Source organism: Haliaeetus albicilla, chromosome 25 (assembly GCF_947461875.1).
Source record: "Haliaeetus albicilla chromosome 25, bHalAlb1.1, whole genome shotgun sequence".
NCBI classification, from domain to species: domain Eukaryota; kingdom Metazoa; phylum Chordata; class Aves; order Accipitriformes; family Accipitridae; genus Haliaeetus; species Haliaeetus albicilla.
Window position 1 is genome coordinate 20737461 of NC_091507.1, and position 18213 is coordinate 20755673.

Below are 18213 nucleotides of genomic sequence, written 5' to 3' on the forward strand. Positions count from 1 at the left end.
TGCTTTAAGGAGAATAGGGGAGTTGGAACAGAACCAAACCAAATTTGTTCTTGGCTGCTAAGGTGAGATCTTCATACCTGAGGGGTACTACACATCTCTGACTGCCCCACAGAGAGGTCTCATCATCACTCTGTGGTCACTCTGTGCAGCCTGTGGGGCACAAATTTATTTCAAACATTGCCCAGACTGGGAAGCAGTAACTGGCAGTATTTCCAGTATTTAGTTGCTGAATCAGGACATTTTCCAGCTCTCTGGCAATGCCTCTGCCTCCGTGCCTCAGCAAGCCTTCCCTTCTCCCTCCCGTGCTTCTCCTGTCGTCTCCCTCATGAAGCAGCCTCGTAATCTGGTCTGTCATTTTGCATTGGCAAGCCAAGTTCCAGTCAAAGAGGAAGCTTTATCTGAAAACTGTAGCAGAACTGGGGAGGTACAACCCTACACAGAGCCCTGGGGCTTCTGCATTATAAGCAGAGTCACGGGCAGCTCACTGAAGCCAAGAACACGAGCTGCCTTCTTGCTTAGGCCTGTTTTTAGGGAACTTTTAATAAACATTTTGGCTTCTTCTAGGTGCTGCTCCCCAACCCTTAGCCTCACTGTTTCACGTAGCCCAGAATAACTTGCTATTCCATTTTGTGAGCTTTCAGATTGTTGTTTTAACACTTTCTTCTCAGTTGTAGAGTTTGCTGGTAAAGTTTCACACCTAAAATCTAGAGAATGGTGAAAAGCGTCCACGTTCAAAGCCTTTGGCTTAAGGCAAAATCAGCCTCAGCAGCCGGGACCGCTAGATCTGATTTCCTACCAGAGGAAAAGCCCAGGAACACTTTCTGGGGAGGGAAGCTGCCTGCCCTCAAATTGTTTTCAGCCACATATGAGAGCGTACGCCTGTCCCCATGGGGCGGGCATGCCAGCCACAGCCAGGCAGCGGACCCAGGCTGAGCCTGTCGCTGGGTTTGGAGAAGTCCCTGCCTTTTTGCAGACTAATAGAGGAAACCCCCAGGGATGGGCATCCTCACTGCCCCACGCAGGTGGTGGGATTGCCGGTCCACAAAGAAAGCGCTGATCACCTCTGTTGTCCCAGGGTCACGCTATGTGGTTGTCACATACAAGTTTTCATCGGTTTAGCCGTACAGAGATCGGTCGGTTTTGGCATGGAGTCCAGGCTGGGCTGTTGTACACCTGCAAGGATTTTGATACTCTCTCCGGAGGATGTTTAGGGTCATTGTGATATTGGATATTCAGGCTTACTGGAGGCTGAGTTGGGGGAATTTGCAGAGAGGAACAGAAAGAAACTAGTAGGAGAGCTGGAGGTAGCTGCAAGGGAGAGCAGCCTATGATCCACTTAGGGTAATTTCCTTGCACCTTCTTCCAGCATCTCAACCTGTAAATGACATTATTACATGTAGCCCCCTGGGGACAGGGCTAAGTGAGGCTATGTAAAATGCCCTGTCTTTGACCCCGCTTTACCCGTAGCTTTTGAATATGAGTCCTGTGTAAGCAGCGACTTAAAAAGGGGTAGTCAAAGCCACGCTTTCTGCTCCCTGGAGTGAGCGCGGTCCAGCACTTTCCGTTACGTCCTAGCAGAGCGCAGTGCTGAAGGATTAGCACTGAAGCATGCAACCTTATTTCATGTCAGGGTGATGCATTTTAATATTCTTCAGTTCATATGTAGCCTTATGTTTTCCATCAGGTGAACAGCTAGAGACCTGCTCAGGACCAGCTGATTATATAGGCTAAACAAAGGATGTGCAGGATGGTTTCTCCCATCTGTTGACTAATGCAACACAGTTTCTGATTAGGTCTTTGTACCCCTTGCACGTGGTAAACAGAGCCAGGCACATCAGCCTAAGCATGCCCCAAGGAGCTGTTACCAAATATTTCATATTCTGCTCATTACTGCTGTTTATTTACTGCCTTCAGAATAAAAATAAGGAAATCTACTGGTACCATAAAGGAGTAGAATCAGAAAAACTAACAGGATTTATTCCTCAATTATATTTCCTGGAGAGCAGAAGTAAAAAGCCATCTATCATTTTTATTGGCTGCAAGTCTACAATCACAATGGTTATAGTTTTCATTATTTCTCTGGTTCGCTGCTATAAGGTGGGCAGCAAGCCTCTTCTCACCCACCCCTGAGCCTAAGAGCATTCTACTGCACTTTGTAGTGTAAATGCACTTTCTCTAAGTGTTTCCCCATTTGTCCTAATCTCTCTGCACTGCCTGTAAAGCACAAATTAAAAAAAAATCTCAAAAAGGCACAACCTTGATCAAGAATTACCAGAAATCCCTTTTTGCGTTTGTAGAAAGGCGACAGTACCAAAAAAAAATGGTATTTACAAAGAAAGTGTTGTCCTGTGTGTGCACTCTTGCTATCCTATCCCAACTTTCCGTTATTCCCCAAAGCGCAAGCAATCATTCTTAATTTTCAACAAGGATCTCTCTAAACAGAGAGAATATCTTTAGGGACTTTAAGTTGTAGTCATTTCACAACATTAGACACGTCCCTGAAGTAGTAACAGAAGAACAAAAGAGAGATAAAAAGGAAGACTCTAAACAAAGGGAATAAATAAAAGCTGTAATTAAATAAATAAAAAGTTCTACATATTGAGTCCTTGTTAAAGATTTATTAGAATACTTGCATGCAAAACATCCAAAGCCAAATATTACCACTTCACTTACATAAGTAAAAATCCCCTTGCAGAATTTGGCCCTCTGTCACTTTTTGTTTTACCCACATAATACAAGAATTACTATACCAGATCAGAACAGTCTGGTGTGTTGTTTCTAAAACTGGCCAGCATAAATAGCATTGAGAAAGCTGCAAGAAAAGCTGCCTTAAATGTTTTTGAAGCAGCCTACCCATAAGAAAAGTTTCTTCTGAAAATCCGCAGTAGGGCTGGCTCCCACCCTGAAGCATCCGAATACATACTTCATCCAGATGTTAGGCTTTGCAAAGCCTTCCTACTTGAGTCTTGGTTACTCTGGCTGTCTCTGTAATGACCTTGTCCTCTGAAACTGCTGCTCAGTCTTTAACTTCAGTGCTGCTTTGTGGCAGTGTTTTGCTTTGGTTGTGCCCTGAGTGAGAAGTATGTCCTACGAATTTCTAAATTACCCCCTCCCTTTAATCTGATTAGTTATTCCCTTACTGTCTTAGCATCCAGTTGATCTTGCCTCTGCCGTTCCTTCTTTGGTGTGCTGTGATGATGTCCCTTTTTTAACCACCATTTCTGAGCAGGGTTTCTGCTCGCTTTCTGCTCTGCAGGGCTGGAGCCGAAGCAGGAAAGGTGGTGGTTGACCCCAGCTGTGTGCTTTCTTCTTGTGTGACCTCTCCCCACAGCTACCTAGCCCTGTACGCCTACAAGCCTCAGAAGAACGACGAGCTGGAGCTCCGCAAAGGTGAGATGTACCGAGTCATTGAGAAGTGCCAGGACGGCTGGTTCAAGGGGACGTCTCTGAGGAGTGGGATGTCTGGCGTCTTCCCAGGCAACTACGTGACGCCTGTTTCAAGGTGAGGACCACTGGCCAAGGTGGATATGCCCGAGCTGGGGCTGAGAGGGATTCTGTGTCTGGAGGATACTGAAAACAACGTAGCTCTGCTATTAAATCACGTTCCCCTTCCAGAAATTTTCTGGTGGCATTGCAAGCTTGGGTAATGAAACTTGCTGGTTGTAGCATTGGAGCTATCCGTGTTCTCGGAAGACTTCACTAGTTGTGTTAGATGATGGCATTTACAACCTCTGACTTTACAAAGTCTGCTGAGCCCAGGTTTTACTATTGTAAAGAATCTGTTGGCTGAGGATCTTTTTATTGTTATAAAACTACTGGACATGTAACGGGGATAAACAAAACAAGGAATGCTTGTGTCTTGCTTTTCAGTAGCTCCTCATGTGGATTTTATTTTTCTTGAATCAAAGATCTTAGAGTGTTTGGATCTGGACTAATGTTTGAACCATTAAATTTCAGAAGCGGTAGGAGAGTTCAGTACATTGTCTGATTTTAGCTACGTCTGTCTCAGTTGCAGAAGATGAGAAAAGGAAAGAATAGCACATTTGAGGAGGAATGCCTTTTGTCAGAGTTTGGTGTTGGACGACACCAATCGAAGGTTGTTTCTGATCTAGAGCCCACTCCGAAATAGTCTGCAAACTGAGGAGAAAGTTCATCAGTGTGTCCCAGCCTGTTTTGCCTCACGTGCTCCTTGCAGGTCAATGTTGCCATGTGTATGCCCGGATCTCCTTTAGAGCAACCGTGGGTTTGCAAACCGAACTCACCCCTTCTTGTATGCTCTCAGTCTCTCCTCCCACATGCACAGAGTCTCCACCATCTTTTTGCTCCTCTCTAGAGAAAGGCACTTCGCAACTCAGACAGTGTTGATCTTGGAAAATTGATCCCGATTTGTTCCAACTTCAGTTTATGTCAAGTTTGTAATATGTGGACTGAGCAAGACCAAAAGTTAAGAGCAGATTAGAAGATGATAACTTAAGCCTGCTGACAGTCTTAATATTGCATTTCAGTAAAAAAACTCCAACATTAATTAACCCAATTAATGGGTTCTTCACTCTTCATCAACCTAAATGTATTTACCTGGTTTTATAGAGCCCCTTGGCTGCCTTCACTCCTTGCCTTTTCAGCTCTTAATTAGTAAAGAAGTTTGTGCTGAAGGGTTGGTGATCTGAATCAGCAAGACTTTATTAAATGCAGCATGTCACAGCTAGAACAAGACAGAGGGAAGTGCTAAAGGGCAAAAGTGCTTTCCACAAAACCCAAAAGCAGCTTTATGATTATATTTATGATCCTGCAAGCTAATTAAGTTCCTGTGTAAATCACCCTCAGTGAGAACAACAATAAAAATCTGATAGCAACAAAATCTCTTATTTGCTGCACTTTCAACTGACTTTGTTCCCCTTTGACAGCAAAGCAGAGGATTAGATTCATGCATGTTTTTCTGCCACTCCCTACAAAACCCAAGAAAAAGAAGTTGCCCATGAATTTAGTAACGCTGAACTAGATTTATAAGCTGCCAAAGCGCATGTGTGAGCAGAGCATGGTGGAAAAAGGACAAGACCCTCTAGACAGACAGACAGGCACAGGGCAGCAGAGAAAATCTGCCACGTGCAACATCTATCCAGCACTGTGGGAGTCACAGGCAGTTTCTGTACTGTCGGTGCGCATGTTTGCCTGAACGCAGCTCTCGGTGGATTATTAGGTGTGCTTTTCTGGCAAACTCCATCTAGTGCAGATGGCCAAGCCAGCTCCAGCTGAAACTTGCTGCTACCCTGCCAGCTCTTCACAGCAGATGACAGTCAAGATTTCCATCTGGTGGGATTCCCAGCTTTTCCCTACCTGGAGGCAGATGAAAAAAAAAAAAAGAAGAAAAAAAAAAAACAACCTCAGATTCATTTAGCAAAATGTAATCCAGGCAAACCTTGCACCATGAGATGAGTCAAGTCAATGACACCACTGTTGTTTTTCCTCCTGCGATTTTGGAGGGAGGGGAGATAGGGCAGAGGGGATGGCTATCTTTTGCACTTTTTTGCACTTTCAGCCTGTCTTTTGGTCTCTTTCTATCAGAATTTCACTCTTCTGGCTCTTCCCCTTTCCATTCTTTTCTTAGGGTTGCTTCTTCTGTCTTTCTTGTCCTTTGAATTGGGCCAGATTGTTCAGCGCACTCCTCCTTTCTGCTCTTCTCCTCTCTGTGTTCCCACACAACAATTTTGGGGCCCCAGAAGTTCTCCCAGTCCCACCTCCTCCCTTGCTAACCCCCTGCACTGTCTCATTTCCATTTCCTCCACCATGCTCTGTTCTGTGTCATATCCCCTCTGCTGTCCTTCCCTGGAGAGGACCTTGGCACATGGAGCAGCCCAGGAGAGGAGTCAGCACAAAATGATCCCTCTGTTTCATGGCATCTACTGCTGGGGAAGGAAATTACTCAGGAACCTGAGCAAGAAACACAGAGAAGGAGCTGCTGAGCAGCAGCTGAGTTTGTCCGCTGGTGTCCTTCTGTCCTCCCCAGTGTCCTCCTGCGCTGGTCAGAGTTTCTAGCTGAGTGGTAAGAGGACCAAGACCTGCTCTAGGCTGAACTCATTGCACAGGAGAAGGAGCCTCGTTCCTTCCCCCCGAGGTCTCCCCAGCCACTCAGATGAAACACAAACTATGCATACAGTTTAAGTGAGCAGCAAAAGAGGGGTTGATTATTGTTTGAATTTCCTTTTCGGTAAGGTCAGCTGCATTCCCTCCCCTTTTGAATTTCCTTAGCAAGTCTAAGCTAGGGCTGGTGACACCGGTAGGGTAAGTGTTCAGCCAAGCCAACTTCTGCCAAGTCTGCTGTTTTTCAGTCCCCTTCAACAGCCACACACAAATTTGGTGTTATCCATCTTTTTTTCTCCCTGTGGGGCTGTATGCAGGTTTGATCCTAAGAAAAGATCTCTGCGTCTGTTTTAATTATCACTCCATTAGTGCCTGTAAAATAGCCTCTGGCACACAAAATGACATTTGGGAGATATCCTTTTTTTTCTGAATTTAGATTTGTGATTTTACTAGCAACTATTCAGACAGAAATGTAGCTTAAGAAAAAAAAGTGATGAGAAAAATTATCTTTTCCATTTTTACCCTGCACTTCTTCCCACAGGATAAAGGGGTGAAAATGTCCTCCAGCATGCTGACGACTGTGTCCTATAAAGATCGATATATATCTATATCTCGTTTTACTTTAACACCTGAGAGGGTGCCATGTTGGACCCCCTAAGTAACTGGGGGTGCTTATCAGCGTTGTGGCTGGGTGTCGGGGTCTCGGCAGCACGCTTACGCCGTGCCTTGTCTCCACGCAGGGTGCCGGTGGGAGCCGGGCAGCCCAGGAACAGCGGAGCCGGGGGAGCTCCGACAACGAAAGGAGCCCCAGGAGCCATCCACCCCATCGGGGCCGGTCACACCAACGCCACCACAGCTGTCAGACCTGTTGTCCCTATCACTGTGCCTCAGACGCATCCCCAGCTCCAGGCAGCCTCTCCGCAGCTCAATAACTGCTTGAGGTATTCAGCTCAGCAGCCAGCCAGCCAGACCCGCAACGCCATGCAGATGGGTACGTGCGTACGCTCGCCAGTGTCTCTCGCCCCGCGTCGGCAGGATTAATGTCATACCCCTCCAGCGCAAGGCTCTTGAATCCGCCCGTCCCCACAGCTTGCTTTCTCGTTTTAGTCACAGCTCAGTCAATGTGGAATAGAGTATGTTTTATTTGCTTGTAATATTTATGGGCTTCTATTGATCCCTGGGAACCACGTTGTGTTTATCAGATTGTTCTGTTGCTACAGCTGAAATAGATTATAGTGTTTACAAATATTTATACAATTTATCTGAGTGAAAGCAAGCACCCTGCATACTGAGGAGATTAACAGTTCTGAATCCGGTTGGCTCGCTGATGGAAAAATACTGCCCTTATCGCAGGGCAAGTAATACACGACTTAAAATTAAGCAGCATTTCATCGGGCTTCAGGGATGAAAGGTATTTATTAGGCAGAACAGGACCCGGTGTTAGTGATAAAGCAAAAGATCTGAAAAACGCTGCCACCTTTTTGAAATGAGAATAAGAGCTTTTCACACCAGGGGGCCTCTGTTCTTTCTAGGTTCCCCTTCTGATGTACAGCACAATTTTCTAGAGTACAGTTTATTCCCCTCTCCCTGATGTTAAACAGCTCTGAAGTTGAATAAAGTAAAAGTAAATCCTGTGGTGGAACTTTATAGCAAAATTTAAAACATTTTGTTTCTGATTTTTTATAGGCATGTGAGCCATTGTGTTTACAAAGGCAGATTAGTAAGGACTGTGACTGCTGAAAACTGAGGTCTTAGACACAAAACAGCAGGCACAAATGAGAAATACACTGCAGTGTAAGTCATGGATTCATACCTTTTGAAGCCAGAAGGCACCATTATGACCGTCTAATCTCACCTTCTACACAGTCCAGACCAAAGGGAAGAAAACGTAATCAAACGTGTGAATCTGAATCTTGAACAGTGCAGGCTGCTCCGCTCAACAAACAGCGGCAGGACTTCACATGCCATCCATGTCACGCTGGGGAATCATCGATTTACCCTCTTTTTGTCTAGTTCAGAAAGTGCTGCTTTCCCCTCAAATCGCACCCTTCCAAAAGCCCTTCTGCCCCCACAGTGCAAAGGCAGAAACGTCCCCTCTCGGGCAAGGCTCTCAGGAAGCGTTGGGGTGCTCTTGGTGCCTCCTGTGCCCGTGCCAACAGGGAGACGGGCTCCCCTGAAACTGAGGTGACACGTCATTTTGCCCCACGCACCTGGCATGCCCCACACCTTCCTTCCACGACGCTGCTGTGCTACACCTCCAGCAGCTTATCTGATTTAAGATTGCTCCTCCAGGTCACTCTGACATCTGAAAGTGCCAAGGAGTTGGCACGTAGGGTGATCCAGGGACCACAGAGCTGCTCCAAAACCTCCTAAGTGGGGAGTTCTCCAGCCCTTCCAGAAGGTTGATGAGATTGTTGTTTTAATTAAATAAACCTTTGCCAGGATAAATAAAGGAATTTTTTCATCATTATCAGTATTTTTCTCCATAATGGATGTCCTCACCAGTATCCTGTTGACCAGAGCCTCTCAAAAGGTCCCTTTAGTCCTGCAGGACAGGGCAGCGCACACTGACTTTTGGAAAACCTTTCCAAGAGAGGCAAGCTGGCCCAGTATTCAAATCACATTTCTGTTGGCTTGCAATATACATGAGTAACAAATCAATTTTGCACAAGGCCACTAATGTAGGAATACACCCAAAGTGAAATATGAGTGGTGTAGAACAAAAATAGCCTTCAGTGAGCATTGCTAATTAATAGCATGTTTGATGCAGCACAGTCCAGATCCAGAGATCCCAGAGCAAAGGCATACATTGTAACAGTAAGCAGATGAAATTACAGAATAAAATGTGAGAGCTCTACTCAGAGTTGATTTTTCTCAGGCCATTTATTTTACTGTTTCGCATGTTTTCTGTTTCTTGTGCATCTGGAAACACCGAGTCCTATATGAAAGAAGTAATATACCTAATGTGATTATCAAATCAGTCTTCTGCATCCAGGTACATGCAATGAAATTCCATTATTGTGCTTTTCCTCTAAATTTAGGAAAGCCATTGCTCCCTACAACCAGTAGTACAAAACCTTGACCCTGCAAGCTTAACCATCCTGGAAAATTAGATTTCTGGCAGCAATGGTTGCACATCACACAGGTTCCAAACAGGAAAATCAGAAGGAGGGAATCACTTCGAGATAACCAGTGGTGCCCTGTCTGGCTCTCTGGAAAGAAATTGCACTGTCCAATCTCTGGTTTTGGTAATCCACGGAGGGGAAAATGGCAACTAAGAGTAAGAATAGTCTTGAAGGCATCTGTAATAACTTTTAGGCCCTTCCACATGCTACATGGTAAAATAACATCAAATTCAAGACTGGTTAATGATAATTTGGTTGATTTGCTATGAGCAACGTTAATAAAAAGAGATGTTACAGAGTCAAGGAGTTACCATGAGGGACAATCATGTAAACTTTGGAGGTGCTAATCTGATGATCACTGGCCCATCACGTTCAGTATCACTTCAGATAATAGGGCATAAGGCTGGGGAATGAAATTCCCTCCTGGCAGCAGTGCTCAGCTGGTGTAGTGAGCATGATTAACAGCACTTCTTATTGTTTCAATCCCTGGTAATGGGTGCCGCTGTTAACCACAGAAACAGAAAATAGTGGTCTGAGTTGTTCTAGCATTGTTGTTTAGTTATAGATTGAGTGAACTCCAGCTGGTCCTGCGTAAAAATGTATTGAATTTGTAAGAAAACCACAGATCAGAGTGGGTCAGAAATTTTCCAGAAAAATGCTTCTTGGTCAAGGAAAAGCTGATCTGTTGGACTCAAAGCTTTTTGTCAGGAATGGATGTAGTTCAACCGGACTTCGACCATGAAGCTGTCCTGGCTCAGGTTGCAAAGGGAATAGACAGCTGCCCAGAGCTGTTCGCTGCTGTGCAATGACCAGTTCCTGTGTTTTCACATCCCAGGTGAATGCCCTGACCAGAATAGAGGTTATTGGGGGGTGGGTGAGTAGGTTGTGCTCAGACGAATGTTCAAAGGTTCAGATTTTGCACTGAGGCAGAACTAAACCAGATTATGAAACCTTGAAATCATTTGTGAAATGAGCATTTTCCAGCCAGCCCTACTATTGAATCATTTAAGCGAGGGAATGTCTGAGTGTGGATTTGGGTTCTGGTCTGTACATAGTTGAAGTGGAGCTGTATGTAGGTTACACCTTAAGCAATCAACCAGCCTGGAAGTCAAAGGCAATATTGTTGTGGAAATGGACCTGGAGCTTTGTCACACTTTTTGCAACGTGAACCATGCAACAGGCTCCCGGATCCCTGGAGAGCTGACCTCGGCAGTGTGTCACGGTCACCGTTAAAGAGATGAGCCCTAATTCCTGGTTCCTTGTGCTTGTAGGCAGGGTTTGCTCAGCAGGGGCAGCAAGACGAAAAGGGACTGCATAGTCCCTTAGGGACTTTGCTGGCAGAGTCGAGGCTGAGCTCGGAAATCCTCTGGTGGATTTCTGTTTAATTTATCTTGTGCAGCACAGTGATGCGCTGTTGATCATTTTGTTAGGGCTGAAACGAGAGCTCTTCCTTTGTAATTGCTGGCTTTGAGGTCGGTGTGAATCACCTTTAGGTCCCTTGTTGCGTTGCTCCGAAACCTCTCCGGTTAGGAGTGGGTCCTGGAGGTTCGGAAAACAGCTCAGCTGGAACGAGATAAGGTATTTTAAAAACACAGTAGGCTTGCTGTTTATTTCCAAGCATGGGCAGGGGTGGTCAGGCCGTTCCCCAGTCACGTCAGTCAGGAGGACCAGCCATTTTGGTGACCGCAGACAGGCCTTTGGCAGCCAGGAGGGCGACTGAGCCGAAAACGCTTGCAGGCTGAGATAATCCTGGGTTAAGACTAAAAGCTTATCTCCCCGTCGGGCCCCGATGGGGGACGGCCACCGAAGGGCCGGGTCCGGCATCGCGCAGGGGAGCTTAACCGTTCTCTGTCCTCCCTCCACAGCTCACCCCGCAGTGCCGGCCCCGGAGCGGCCCACCGCCACGGTGTCGCCCCTGCGGACGCCCAGCTCGCCCTCCCGCTTGCCGGCGGCCACCATCCGGCCTCACCCCGCCGTCTCCCCTCAGCACGGCCACCAGCCGCCCACCCCGGGGAGCCGGCCCCTCATCCCCCTCACCTCCGCCGCCGCCGCCATCACCCCACCCAACGTCAGCGCGGCCCACCTCAACGGTGAGGCGAGCGGCGGGTCCTTGGGCGGCCCCGTCACCCCTGGCCCCGCTGGAAAGGCCGAGGAGAGGAAGAACGAGAAGGTAAGGCCCGCCATCGCCCGCGCTCAAGGAGGGAGCTGGCGCCCGCCATCGCCTGCGCTCCCGCCGCTTCTCCCTCACGTGGGGCTCTCAAGGAGGGAGCCCGCGGCCGCTGGAAGCTGGCTTTCTTCACCTGCTGGCTCGGGCAGCCTCGTCTCGCGTTATTTTCACGCTTCATCCTTTTCCCCCACACATGCACTCCGCGCCATCCCCAACGCGGCTCTCGCGTTACCTGCTCGCCGGTGGGTAACGAAGCTGAGCCGCTAATGGGCTGAGTTTATACGTTTCTTCCAACGATCGGGGCCTGGATCTGCAAATTTGCAGCGGTGGGGAAAGACGTTATGGAGGGGTCTTGGCCGCCGAAACCGGGTGGCCGAGGCAGAAGCCATCTGCCTCGCTACGTGGGAGAAGCTGGTGGTGGTACCAGACCTGGGGCAGCCACAGACCCAGTAAAACGCTGGCTCGTGAGCAGCGGGAGCTGTTTTACTGCTCCAGAAACATCTCGACTCTGTTTCTTGCACAAACTTTCATTGCAGTGGCACAGCCAAATGCGGAGGAGGGAATTCAGTGCGGCTTGATGGGACATAGGTACGATGCACTGTAGGTTCAACTTCTTCGGAGCCAGGAAAGCCACCATGGAGAGCTGCTTTAAGCACTCCGCCTTTTCGGTTCTTGGCAAATATTTTGCTTTTACCAAATGTTTACATTGCGTTAGCAGTTGCCATTTATCAAAGCTGAGGGTTATCTCCGTACTGCCTAGCAGAACCCACTGATACAAACTGCCTGCTGGAAGCAAGATCCTGGTTTGTATCTGAGTAGAATGAAGACGTGTGGGGGCCTGCTTTTCCTTTGGTTCTGCAAAAAATCCTCTCCGTACGTTCCCCGAGCTTTTCCATGGTGACAGGCACATACAGGGTAAACATTTACTTTGTATATGGTAATGCTGAGGTTGCAGGTCTCACGTGTGGTCAGGGTCACAGATAATCCCTGGTTTCACAAGATGAGGAACACAAGTTTTAAAATCCTTTCCTTAATCCTGTCTTGAATTTTCTGTGAGTCCCTTTTGGTGAAAGAAGAAGGGTGTAGAACTTCTGCCCTGGATGTGAAATTTAGGTACTTGTTTACAAAGAATGACTTCCAAGTGTTCATCAAGGACTGCATGCTGTGTGAGCAGAAAAATACCTGCCACTTCTGCAAGTCCAAGGAAGTGTACGGTATTTGGCAGAAGGTGGTAGATCTGCACATTACCTCAGAGCTTTGTGTACTGGCTTATTTAATACTTCCTAAAACATATCATGCTATTCTATAGGTCCATATATTTTAATTCATGTGGGACTGCACACTGAAATTTCTTAGTCAAAATTATATCGAGTCCCTTCCTAAGATACTGGTTAACCTTTCCCAAGCTGTTACAGCTTTAAGTTACTGAATTTGGATGCAGAGAAATAAAGTTACGGGGTTTTTGAGCTCCACGGATGAAGGGGAGAAGCAAATAATATACTACATCATTGCTATGAGCATTGCCAAAGGCCAGTTCAGTACCTGGGAAGTATCAGAGAGAAATGAGAATAAAAATTTTCATCTCTGACTGGATTTGGTGGTGCATTACTGCCCTGTGTTGAACAATATATTCCTGAATCTCCTCCATGTCATATTTCACTTTCATTTTAGAAAGATCTGAGTTAACGATGCTGCCTTTCCTTCTAGAAGTAGTGACTGATGTTTGGCCAGTTAAGTTGTGTTCCTATTTTTTCCATAAACCCAAATATTTCTTTGAAGCAGTTGAGAGCTTGGATAATGCCAGACTAAAGCCGTATAACTATTCAAAAAGGAATCTGTGAGTCAGAACTGGAGCCATATCTGGAACCATGCTTGGTATTTCCAAAGTGGAGGCTGGTTGGGCAGGTTTTTTGGTAAATAGGGAACAGTCATAACACTCAGAAGGAATATCTGTGGAGAGAGGCAATATCTGTTATCAGTACACCTGATAGGAAAAAACAGACAAGTCCAAGGAGCAAAAAACAGAAGCAGGGACATAACTAGCAAACTGCCAGATAAGCAAAGATCGGAAGCAATTTATCTGAGTTAGTTTCATTATATTAATCAGTCAGGTACTTTGAGATGAAAGGAACAGAGAGGTTGTTAGTAAGAGGAGCGATAATAAGGTCTTCAGCTCTACCGAACACAAGACAGAAGAAATGCACAGGTAATTATCTCCTGAGAAATTGAGATTAGCAAATTGTATCTGAGGTAAATTGTAATGTGCCATAAGATTAGCATTGTTGTTGGAATCAACAATTTTTGGTGTCCCATCAAAATATTAATTTTAATCCCAGCTTAGTCTTTCCACTTTCTTTTGTAGGATTCCCTTGAGGATGAGGGCTGAATGATCAGAAGGAGAATGGCTGTTTTGGGAAACATTCTCTTGTTATGAACCACGTTTTTCTTTCACACACTGAATGTCAGTGTGAGTTCACTACAGTACAGAGGGCACATGGTACATAGGAAGAAGTAGTTTCATTTGGGGATGGACATGCTGAGGATCCGTTGGTTTTCACAGTTCTGTTGTAGAAGATGTTTCTTTTGAGGGCTATGGAGATAAACTGCAATTCTTGCATTTATCAGTGATATAGTCAGATATATTGGTCCTCGGAAAATTTTCTTCAGGTGATGAGTTTAGCAAGGTTGGTTGGCTGCTTGAAGGCTGGGCTGGGAGATAGTGAGGAAAAGTATTTTAAGATATAATCTTCTACCAATTTATGTTTTATGATTTCCCACCTAGATGCCACTCAAGGGTACCAAATGTGACATCAAGGGGCAACTGCTGTAGTGAGTCTGTATATGCTATTTGTGTTGCTTGTTCCAAGACAGAATTGTCTTTACCTTGGGAGCAGCCTTGCTGAGTGTACTGGTGAGGTTGTCACTGTTAATGCTTTCCTCTGTGCAAATGTTTATATGCCAGTATCACAGGTTCCTGTTGGTGTGCAGCAGTCAGACACAGGCATATCCCAAGATTTCTCTAAAATCAAGGGACTCCAATTCCAATTTTTACCCGTTTCCTTGTGGTTCAAAGGCAAGTGGCAGAAATAATCCTAAGGATTACGGTTTTCAGCTCAGCAGGAATGGTTTTCTTGCTCGTCTTCTATTTATACAGCAAATAAATCCTTAGGTCTATTTTTTTGACATCTCTAGTTCTCTACTTCAGCATATTTCTTGAAGGTCTTGATCCAGACTTCCAAACCTGCAGGTGAACCTTGGCACCTACATTCATTTAGGCACTCTAATAATAGTGTCTTACTGTCATACTCCTGCTGACTTAATCAGGAGGTAGAATATGGCCTGCACACCAGTCTTCACTTGTCGGTATACACCTACCCCCAGAGGATCCTGTCTGCAACTGGCCTTGTGCTCTGCTTCTCAACTCCTTGACCAGCCTCCTGTCCGTTTAGGGAACAGTTTCAAAGCTGCTCTCCTTTGCCAGCTGCTGGTGGTAGTTGATGAAAGACTGAGCAATAGACAGTGCTTTAAGTCCACTGTGCAACAGTGCTTGAAAAGTGCTCAGGTAGCCAAGCAGGCTTAGAAGTAGAGCACTTGAAAATCAAAGCTGTTTCAGTGCTGTACGCACGCAGTACAAAGCAGCGGGAAAGGCGGCTCACGCGGAGGTAGCACAGACATTACAGCAATAACAAGCTGGGGACTGAATAAAGACAAGGGAGCGTGGCAGAAGTCAAAGAGGTAACGGTGGGCAGGGCAGCACGGGGGAGCGAAGAGCATTAGCAGCTGCCGGGAGATATAGCAGGGGGCACTGGAGAAGGGGGTGCCAGTGGGGAGGATGGAGGTGAAGGGTGCTGTGTAAAGGCCATGGGGAGGGGTCCTGAAAGAGGAAAGTTGGAATATAGGGGCTGAAATCTATCTGAAGAAGGCAGTTGAAAAGAGGAAGGTGTAAAGGAGACTCTTCTTTTTCTCAAATATTTCCCGCCTGAGGCCAATTTTTCTTCTTTTCCAAGAAGGAGGTTTCCTTCCCCAGAAGGAAGATAATAATTCTCCCCCGAAGTCACTCGATTCCAAGTTAGGAACAGGAGTGTCCCAAAGACATCGCAGGGACAGGAGGGAGGTAAAAGAGAGAGTAAACGGGCAACAGTCATTTCCTTTAAGGGTAGGGGGTGGTATTAGGGGCTCTTTGAGCTGTCACTTCGTCATTTGCTAATATCTGCATGTGTAACCATCTGAAACTCAGAGAATTCAATGCCAGTTCCCGAAGCTTCTGAACATCTGAAAGAAAGGGATGGCTATCCCAGCTGTGGAATGGAAGCAAACCCCTATGTTTTGGGGGCTTTTTTAAATGAGGACCCTGGTTTTGCAGTCATGATGAGCACTGCCCAAGTTCAACTGGTAGATTACAGCTGAGAGCTTGTAATTATGGCATGACTACTGCTTTGACCTCGGTCAATTTTTGCTATAATAGTTTCTGCTGAACATAATCTGGGCTGGTGCTTAATACCTCTGATAAAACCACTTGTTTGAATGAATTAATGCATTTCTCATTAAATGTGCTCCTCATTACGTTAATCAAATCAAGCAAATCATGATGGGTGGTTTGACCACTGTAATTAAACTTTCTTTAAAATCCACTCATTTGGCTTTTGATGAGGATTTTGATTAAACTCATCCAAAATGTCTGGCCCAATATCTGCTAAAGAGGAAAATAAGAGCTTGCACTAGCAAGCAAGCCATTAATTCATCACTGAGTTATACCAATTCCTTACTGTTTTACCTAGCCAGAGTATATAGAAATATTTGAAAACTGGCAATGTAAAATCAAACATTTCTTACAAGTGTGCTGAGAGAACAAATCTGTTTGCAGCTTTAAATTTAGTAACTGTGTCCCTGGAATATATAGAGGATCTGGATAAGCAAATCACAACAAATGGGAAAATACGCTGGGCCGCTGTTTACTGATGTTAAGACAACAACAGACACATCTCCAGAAAATTACTTTGAACATGCACCAACAGTTTTGTATGTGAAGACTGAATTGGTAAACCTCTGTCTGTTCTCACCATTGTCACTCACTTTCTCAAATATTGGTCCTTCTGCTCAAAATAGCTGCATTCCTCAAATGATACAGTATGTTCGGCATGATCCTGGTGTAAGGACTACATTACAAAACAGAACAAGCCAAGGCCTGTTTTCTGGCCCTGCAAGTGTCCCTGCATGACTTGCATCCACACTTCCAAGCTTTCTTCTCCACCCAAAATAGGGTGACTGCATCCAGACTGCTCCCTGAGAACAGTCGTGGTATGTGGTGTGGCCTAACCCATGCCCGTACGTTGTCCTGGGAGAGTGCTGGTTGATATAAGCCAAACCCACAGCGGTTAATGGATGCAGACCAGGGTTTGATGCTAAATCCTGGCCTTGTTTTATATGCCAGTATAGACATGAGCAGCGAGACTTCTCTCTCCACCGCTCCCCCGTTCCACCAGTGCCCTCCTCTGCCTTCCCCTGATTTTCAGCCCAGTGCCCGGTCCCACCAGGCAGCGTCCCTCAGCGCAGACCCGCCGCCTGCACGCTTAGTCGCCCACCCCGGCTTTCCGTAGGGTTGGAGACTAAATCAAAAGCCCTTTGAAAATCTGGCTTTGTAAACTCTGACATGCTCTTTGACCTTAGTTCACATTACAGCTGTCTGTTTAAGCTCTCCGTTGGCACAACTGAAACTGCCTGAAGGACCTGATCCTACACGGTAGTGCACCTTCAGTTTTCACTTGCTAAAAGTGTTAAGTCTCTGCATTGCAACTTCTTCTCATACTAACTTGTCCCTGAGTGAAAAGGGTTTGTTATCGCTTCATGTCCACTGAAGAAATTTAATTCCTTATCCAGAAAATGGAAGATCAGTCTCAAAAGTGAAGTGTTGAGCGCTTGCAAGGACTTTGTAGATATAAAAGGACACGACAAAAATAGTGGTCACCCTGGGACGAGTAAAAGAAGCTAAGGACAGAGTTGATGAAAGTAGTTTTTTCAGATACAAAGTCAATATTACTGACTCTGAATTTTTGGAAGAGGAATTCAGTCTTCCTAGCAGATATGAAATGATTCAATATTTTTCACTTTGTAACCGGTTCACCTAAGAAAGCCCCATAAGTTGTACAGGTATGAAATGGAACGATAACAACTAAGTGACTAAATGAAAGCAGCACAAGATGTAAGAACGAACAAATTGCACAAGAGCAGAAGAGCCTGGTTTGAATTATTAGAGTAAGTGTATCAAAATATAGAAAGCATTAAGAGGAAGCAACGTTGGAATAGTAATGTGAAGGTTTGCATCAGAAAGCTAAAGAATAAGTTCTGTGATATTAATTTGCTTGGGTACTCTGTAAGACATCCGAGTCGGTCCTCGAGCCACCAATACCACAGTTTCACCAACCATTTTCAGTCAGATTTGACTTTTCAGTTTAATGTGTGTTCCAGTTTGTTCCTCAGTAAGGATGCTTTAATCTGGAATGTTTTAGTGCAGTTCTCTCAAGACTTGTGCACAGAATACATACTGTTAATCCATTTCCTCTCAACAAAGGCAAGGGGACTGTCTTCATCACAAATGAACCACTGCTTCCCATGCTCCAGAAAGCGAATCTTGGCTCTGTGACCAGCAAGTGATTCACCAGAAACTTGGCCAGGGAGTGGAAACCTCTTTTTCTGGTCATGTGAATTCAGGCCACAAAGTTCTGGTTTAGGGCAGAGAACTCATGCTTAAAATCTCTCTCCGGCACCTTCTCCTTCATCGTTAGAGTTCAATTTGAAAGGACAAAAACCTGGCAAGTCGCTGATGAATATTTCAAGGCTGGCAAA

The 18213-nt window shown here is 45.6% G+C and overlaps 1 protein-coding gene across 1 annotated transcript in view; it reads left to right on the forward strand.

The window, feature by feature from the left end:
• The window catches only part of SH3RF3 (SH3 domain containing ring finger 3), a 249147-nt gene that overhangs the window by 200863 nt on the left and 30071 nt on the right, over positions 1-18213 (forward strand). The window contains exons 6-8 of the mRNA XM_069770183.1: positions 3332-3502; positions 6819-7069; positions 11069-11373. Of these exons, the coding sequence (XP_069626284.1) occupies positions 3332-3502; positions 6819-7069; positions 11069-11373 (727 nt within the window). The remainder of the gene's footprint in view (positions 1-3331; positions 3503-6818; positions 7070-11068; positions 11374-18213) is intronic.